The 7701-nt window shown below is 37.1% G+C and overlaps 1 protein-coding gene across 1 annotated transcript; it reads right to left on the minus strand.

The window, feature by feature from the left end:
- Positions 1-2640: 2640 nt before the first annotated feature.
- LOC149815317 (ethylene-responsive transcription factor WIN1-like) lies at positions 2641-3588 on the minus strand. Its single transcript, XM_089990522.1, has 2 exons — positions 3509-3588; positions 2641-3118 (listed from the first exon to the last, which is right to left on the minus strand). The coding sequence occupies exons 1-2, from the start codon at positions 3586-3588 to the stop codon at positions 2641-2643; spliced, it is 558 nt and encodes a 185-aa protein (XP_089846648.1).
- Between the last annotated feature and the right edge of the window lie 4113 nt (positions 3589-7701).

Genomic DNA, 7701 nt, shown 5'->3' on the forward strand with positions numbered 1-7701 from the left:
TTCAACTCAATTTATTGTTAAGGATCTTCAGACATGCAAGATTTGACTTTGAGGACCAAAAACTAGTATAGGTCTATATCCAATTAAGGCAAGCAATGATTCTTCGTTGATGACAACATATGCGGGACAACACAAATCCTTTGATACATGGCATCGGCGGCTTGGACATGCCAATAAGACAATTATGTTATTTCTTAAATCTAGCAATATTATTTTCTTTGATAAGAAGAAGAAAACAAAAACATGTGTTGATTGCCTCTTTGAAAAGACTCACAAATATCCTTTTGGATACTCCCAATCCAACAATTCATGGGCTCTAGAACTCTTGCATGCAGATGTCTGGGGCCCTCCGCCTATGAATTCTCAGGAAGGTTTCAAATACTATTAGATATTAGTTGATGATTACTCAAGGTTTTGCTAGTTATTTTTCATGAAAAATAAATCTCAAGTGTTTGACTATTTCAAAAACTTTAAATCCATTGTTGAAAATCAAGTTAGCTTTGCTATTAAATCTTTTCAGTCTGACAATGGTGGAAAATTTACAAGTGCTGAGTTTGAAAGCTATCTTCGACATAATGGTATATTTCATCATTTCTCAAGCCCTCATACGCCTGAACATAATGGACTTATTGAATGTAAGCATAGACACATTGTTGATGATCTCATTATCACAAATAATTTTTCAGAGACCATCACTCCTATCGTATCCAATCTCGGCTCTACCTTCTCCGTCAAGGACCTTGGGCATTTAACCTATTTTCTAGGCATTGAGGTTAACTATCTTAACCATGCAGTGCATCTGTCTCAACGTCTTTACACTCTTACTCTTCTCAAGAAAGCCGCTATGGTTGATGCCAAGCCTATAACCACTCCGATGAATGTGTCTCTCAAGCTCGCTATAGGAGGCACTACACTCTTTCCAGATCCTATCTTCCACATGTATGTAAACTGAATCTGTGTTATCTTATTGTCAATCTGTATGTAAACGGAAAATGGTTAAAAATGATATAGTTATGGATGTATTTATAGTAAAATACCTTTTCCCTTACTAAAAACAAACTCATATCTCACGTTAGAGATTGAGTGCACTTTTCCAAATACAGTTATTCCTCCCTTGATTAGATATAATTTTTGCCATTTTTGTGTATTTACCACATTAGTTTTTGCAAATTTTTTTTCTTTCAATCTGGTTGTCTGGATATGTCTTATCCTATCATTCGGTTCATATAAGATCCATTCAAGAGCTGCCATAATTACGTGAGTCGATTGTTGTGACGCATATGTGGATCAATATGCATAAAAAGCAAGTTGTGGTTCAGTCCTGCCAAATCCTTCATTGGAAGCATTAAAAATGTCATTTTTGTGGTTCAGATGACAAGTTTGTAATTTTATAATCTTTAAAAGTATCATTATCAATGAATCATCAGGAATGGTTTTCAATGCCGTGCCACTTTGTAATTGAAAATATATTACATCAGTGGCTTGAATAGCCATTACATGATACATCCTTTTTAGATGTCACTCTCTATGGGATACATGCCTTTGATAATGGATCAAAATCTAATTATCAAATGCTTCGCTTTTGGGAATCATGACGTTTTCTTAATAGCGTAAACATCAATTTGTTGGTTACACAATATGTTCGTGTCAACCTAAACATCATGAGATATCCCCATTTTTGTTTCTTCAAGACAGTACTTTCATATCAGCAGCACAAACTTGGGTTTATTGCATGTTTAGCTTAAATATATCCATGCACTTAATATAGTTGCAAACAGTCAGTGCCGTATCAAGAACTGTGGGCAGCACTGAAATCCTTACTTGGTGAAGCCCAATCAACCAACTAACAAACACTCGTTGAAAAACAGAGAGAGAGAGAGAGAGAGAGAGAGAGAGAGAGAGAGAGAGAGAAGATCAACATTACCACTCAGGAAGATCAACAAAATGTTGAACCCATGAACCGAACAAGAAAGAAAACAGAAAAATAAAAAAGAAACTACAGACAGAGAGAGAGAGAGCATGCCTAGGGTAGTATAGCATGAACCAAGAATATGTGCATCCTCAGAATGTAGCAGACACGGCGATTTATACTAGTAGGCACAGAAAAAATCTAGGGACGTATTTGGATTCATGATTGACGAATCACATTGCACTAAAAGCCCGCGGATCATCACAAAACTAGAAAGATTAAGCTATGTTCTAATCCCTGAATGAGAAGCTCTCCATTTTGCCAACTATTTTCTCGTTAATTTGCAAGCCCTTTTAAAGCCGTGCTGCGCAGATATATAAAACAACATTAGCATATTCTAGAAAATATTGGAAAGACAAAAAGGAGAAGGAAAAAAAAAATTCACAAGGTGTTTGTACTCAATAAACATAATTCCAAATACGTATACCTGATTATGAATAACCCTTAGGAATATATTCAAAATCAATATATGATGCTATATAACAGACTTAAGAGCACTTATGAAATATGACTAGAAGACATAAAGCATGCATATGCATATGCATATGTCTGTGCCCACACTTCTAGGGCTAAAAGAAACGATATAATGCATGACTTTTTTTTTTTTGGCAGCCTAAATCAAGATTAAATAGGCAGGGGAGAAGGGTGGTAGACAAGAGAATGCATAGTGGTTAATTTCCAATCAGCAACTCCTCTATCATTTGTAGAGCCTCCCGCTCTTCATCATCCACTTCTTTGTAAGTGGCCACTGAAGCTGGAGGTGGCTGTGGTTGTGACACAGTTGGACTAGGTTCTTTTTTTCCTAGCTCGACTGTCATGACCCAATTTGAATCCGACCTTGCACCAGCACGTTTCTGCCATATCCCTATGTTCGAATTCTCCGTATCAAGCCTCAAGCATGTCAATGATTGAGATGGTGAGTGGCAACTCCGCCGGAGCTTTGCGTTAAGGATGGCAGACATCCCTCCTGCAGCAGCCAATGATGAAGATGATAACGATGATGAGCTCTCGCGGGGATCCGGTGACAGAATGCTTTCCACGGGGAAATTCGTCTTCGCGTTCCATCCGCTCATAAGTACGGCCGCCTCATCGTAAGCTCGTGCTGCCTCCTCCGCCGTCTCGAAAGTCCCGAGCCAGATCCTTCTTTTCCTACCAAATTCATATCAACATTGGGAAAACAGAAGAGTATCGTGTCTTAATTAGTTTCAAAACCAATGAAATGACAGACTGCAGTATGCTGTATAAAGTACACATTTCATGTCTATGAGATGTAAAAGGAAAATCCAACTCCTAACCGATCAAGAACCAAAAGAAGAAGCAATGAAACACCCCCAAAAATACAATGGATGCTGTGGAATGTTGAGTAACTACACTGGTACCACTTATCCAAATTCAAGATGTACAAAGAAAATATAGAGGAAAAAGGAATGGAAAGAATTTAACAAGCCAAAGGAAAAAAGCAAGGTGGGCATCTTTCAGAGCAAATGAAAAAGGTAAAAAAAAAGTGTGCTAAGAATAACGGTGTGTGTGTATATATACAGGAGTGGGTGACGGATTTCTGAGACCCATGATCCCCAATGGCGCTGCCTTACTCCTCTGAACTTCTTTGATTGTACCATGATTGCTCAGACTGACTAAGGGGTCAGAGGGTCATCAAATGAGACACAGAGTCTGCCTCTTCTCGCTGCCACTGCTACTAATAATGAAAGGAGAGGAAGAGAAGCACCTGTCGGTGAATTGTAAAAAAGAGAATGACTTTCAAGCAATTAATTGATCGAAATCTACTGCCACTCACCACGTGACTACTGTAGCTTTTAACTGTCATTATTTAACCTTACAACTTCTTGGTGTTATATAGCATTTCTTTAGACTGTTTGGACAAATGGCTACAACTCTGTGTTTTTTCGAACTGGAGGGAAGATAGTGGCCGGTGACCATGTTTGGGGATCTTAATTAAGCTGAATATGCTTAGATATTATGACCATCGTAACGACGCCTGTACCGGGAGCTAATGCTGCCATCCTCTTTTGGTGTCCTCAACGCGCCACCAGTTTTCCATACTGCTACCGACTTCACACATTAAATCGTTGATCAAACGTCTCTCTCTCTCTCTCTCTCTCTCTCTCTCTCTCTCTCTCACTCACACACACACACGTACACTGCGAGAATATGGATAGATGACACGACATCCAGAAAAAGCGTTCAGAGGAGATTGCAAGACAATAGAAACAAAATGAAATTGGAGATTGAGATATTATTTCTGGTTAATTATCATTTACTATGACAATATATAAAAGTCACACAGGACCATTCAAATGATCTAGCAAATGCCCATGAAAATAAGCTGCAATGGGATGCTTCCTAGAATATGCCTGGATACAATGCAGGTTCTTGTCTAACCTTTTACAAGATAAATGGTTCTGCCTTATCTTTTGCTGGAAAAATTGTGTTTCACTGAAGCATAGTGTAACGCCCTAAAATTCAAGACTTAAAACTATTGATAAAAAGTTTGAAAGCTTTGTAATCCTTCGTTTATCAGAGTTTTTAAATAGTAATTCAACAGAAAATGATGTTTGAAATAACAAGTCAATGGACTTTGGATGCAGTATAGCGTAAACAAACCCTTTTTGAAATCCATACAAATATTGAAAACCAATGAATTCAGAATGCAGTTTTAATAATTGAGAATTTATACAACTGATTTGCAACTCATTATATTTACTAAAACCAAAAAGGAATTTAGTAACACAGTTTTAATCATTCAAGGTTTAGTCAAAAGAGACTTTGAAAGATATTTTTATACCAAATTTACCAAAATGTCTTCAGGAGCGAAACATTAGAGAAAAAGTCATCTTGATATCATCACGCTATCATGTCATCATAGTTCGAAACATCACTTGCCCATAAAATATGTCAGTTTCACAAAAAAATGATAGATGCACAAATGAGACAATAAGAAACTGAAATAAGCAATTAAAACAAGTAATGAGTTATATCTAACATGTGCAATAGACTATGCAAATGAATAAGTATTTCTAATATGAATAATTTAGTATGCAACCAAATAAAGGTTTTTCATATGAGCAATTAACTATAAAATCAAGTGAGCTATCAACTATCATAAGGTAAGAGTTCATTTCACACAAGACATACACAGTCTCACGGCAAGCAAATACATTAATCATAAAGTGCAAACAATTCCACAAAAAGCCGTTTATACATTATACGTGGTAAGCAATCACACGACAACAGTTATATTAATCACAAGATGTAAGCAGCTTATAAGATAAGTAGTGACATTAGTCATAAGTTGTAAACATTTTGTAGATTACGAGATGTAAGCAGTTATATTAGTCATAAGAGACTCGAGCCAATAAGTGTTACATTATAACAAACACAAATAGTTCAACAAAGTAGTAAAGCAAGTCACTTGTATCATATTGCAACTAGCATAATGTTATTATCATAAACATTTAATTAGTACAAGCAACTAGTTATTACTAGCAAAGAACTAGTGTAACGCTATAACAAGCATGCATAATTTAATAAGTAGTATACAAAACTATTAAGTAAATCAATAAGTCATGTCACAGCACGCACATCTCAAATAATGTGAATAGGTTAACTTATATTTCGATATTAGCTAGTCAGGCAGGTACGTGCAAGGCACAAAACGTAGAAACAACTAAGACCAGTCTGAAGGTTTATTATGCCATGTGTTTTAGATAACCCGGATGGCTGACTGAGTTTGCTCCTAAGGGGAGGGCCAGTGACCAAGAGAGTAAATCTCCAAAGGCATAGGTGGTCCGTGGATACATCCAAACTTTTGCAGAAGTGGCTTGAAAGCTATCATTTGTAGCTCATTCTCCCTAACTCTGATGACTGAGAAAGTCAAGTCTTTTGCTCAAAATAGCCATTAATGACTTATCCATCAGAGTTTTGTACCATCCCATCCTCTCTTTTGACAAGAGTCAGCAGGTCGAATGGGCACGACGAATGTTTCTTAACCACCACCCCATTCTACATGCTGCGGTCTGCTAGACCCACTCGAGCATCTTGCCTGTGAAGGCAAAATCATCACCATTAGGTAATTTATACACGTCATTGCACGTTCGAGACAACCACACACCTCTCGTCCTACTCACTGCAGTACAAAACATACATGTTCAAAAGTACAACCACGATGAGTGGGCTCAACTTATTATGAGGGTAAAAATGTCACCATTTTGTGGTCTTAAACACGTTCCATTGTACATTTGAGATAAATATAGGCCTCTCATCCTACTCATCGTAGTTCGCAGCACACCTGTTCAAAAGTACAACTATGATGAGAGGGGTATGGATTTCTCAAAAGAAACTCCCAAACATCGTTTTGCCAAAAATACATGGTATAACTATTCAAATTCAAAATTTTCATGCTCCGGTCCTTTAGACCGTCACGAGCCTCATGCCTGTTAGGCGAACATCAACAATATATAATTATAATAATGTGTTGAAACATACTTCGAGATTACCACAGACCTCTCATCCTACTTCTCGTAGTTCAAACATATCGTACATGTCTAATGGTACGATTATGAAGAGCGGGGAATGAATTTATCAAAAGAAATCTATAAGCAATACTCGCAAAGAAAGTGACAAGACAACCAATTAATGTAGCAATGACCTAGCGATGGTGCAGGTTCCTGAATAGAACCCTTGCCCAACCCATGCACAAGCCCCTAAACAGGGTTATCTGAGTTGCATCGAATATGTGAACCAAAGTTATAAAACACTTCTTCCAAATACATCGATTTGAGAGTTCTAGCTGTTATCTCGAAAAAGGCTTTCAAAATCTGTTTTATAAAATTATGCATTTTGAAAATAGGTTTGTGCCTAAAAATCATCATTTTTGGAGAACTGAAGTGCATAAGTGTGTGTTGTGTCTTTTAAAATAAATGAGCGAGATAGAATACGCTCGAAGCTGCACTCAGTGAGTGCAAGATAACAAAAAGCAAGCTTGTGAATAATACAATGCAACGACGAAACGAGAAACAAAACTTGATGTGCAAAGCTGCATATTGAGCGTAAGACGTGCAAGCAACACACAAGGTATGAAATCATACCTCGACCACCCAAATATACAAGCAAACCAATGTGTAAGCAGCGCACGAGGTACAAAATTGTACCTTGGCTAAGCAAGTAAGAAAGATGACTCACGAGGCACAAAGTTATACCTCGATTAAACACAAAATATAAGCAAGTAAAACACAAGAGCATAGCCTATACGTGAAACACGACAACAAAGAACAAAACACATGCAAGAGCAAAGCATATGCGAGAAGTACGACAACAAGGTAAAGACAAAACAATACATAGAAAAAAAAAAGATGTGATAAATAAATACAGGAGTATAAATATAAGCAAGAAAGACAGAGATCAAAGCCTGGGCACATAAAGCGCGGTGGCAACAGGAAAGTAAAGTGCAAGAAAGTAAGAAAAAAAAAGAAAGGCTTAGTCCCATAAAGCGCAGAACAATGGAAAGAGAAGTAAAAAAATTAAAGTAAAAGTCGTGGCACATAAAGCACGGAGCAATAGAAAAGAAAATATAGAAAATAAAAGCAAAAATTAAAAGTCGTGGCGCATATAGTGCGGGGCAACAAAAAGGAAAGTAAAAAAATTAAAAGCAGAAAGTAAAAGTCGTGACACATATAGTGCGGGGCAACAGAAAGGAAAATGCAAAAGTTAAAAGC

This window comes from Nuphar pumila, chromosome 15 (assembly GCF_984573655.1).
Source record: "Nuphar pumila chromosome 15, dmNupPumi1.hap1.1, whole genome shotgun sequence".
Lineage (NCBI taxonomy): Eukaryota > Viridiplantae > Streptophyta > Magnoliopsida > Nymphaeales > Nymphaeaceae > Nuphar > Nuphar pumila.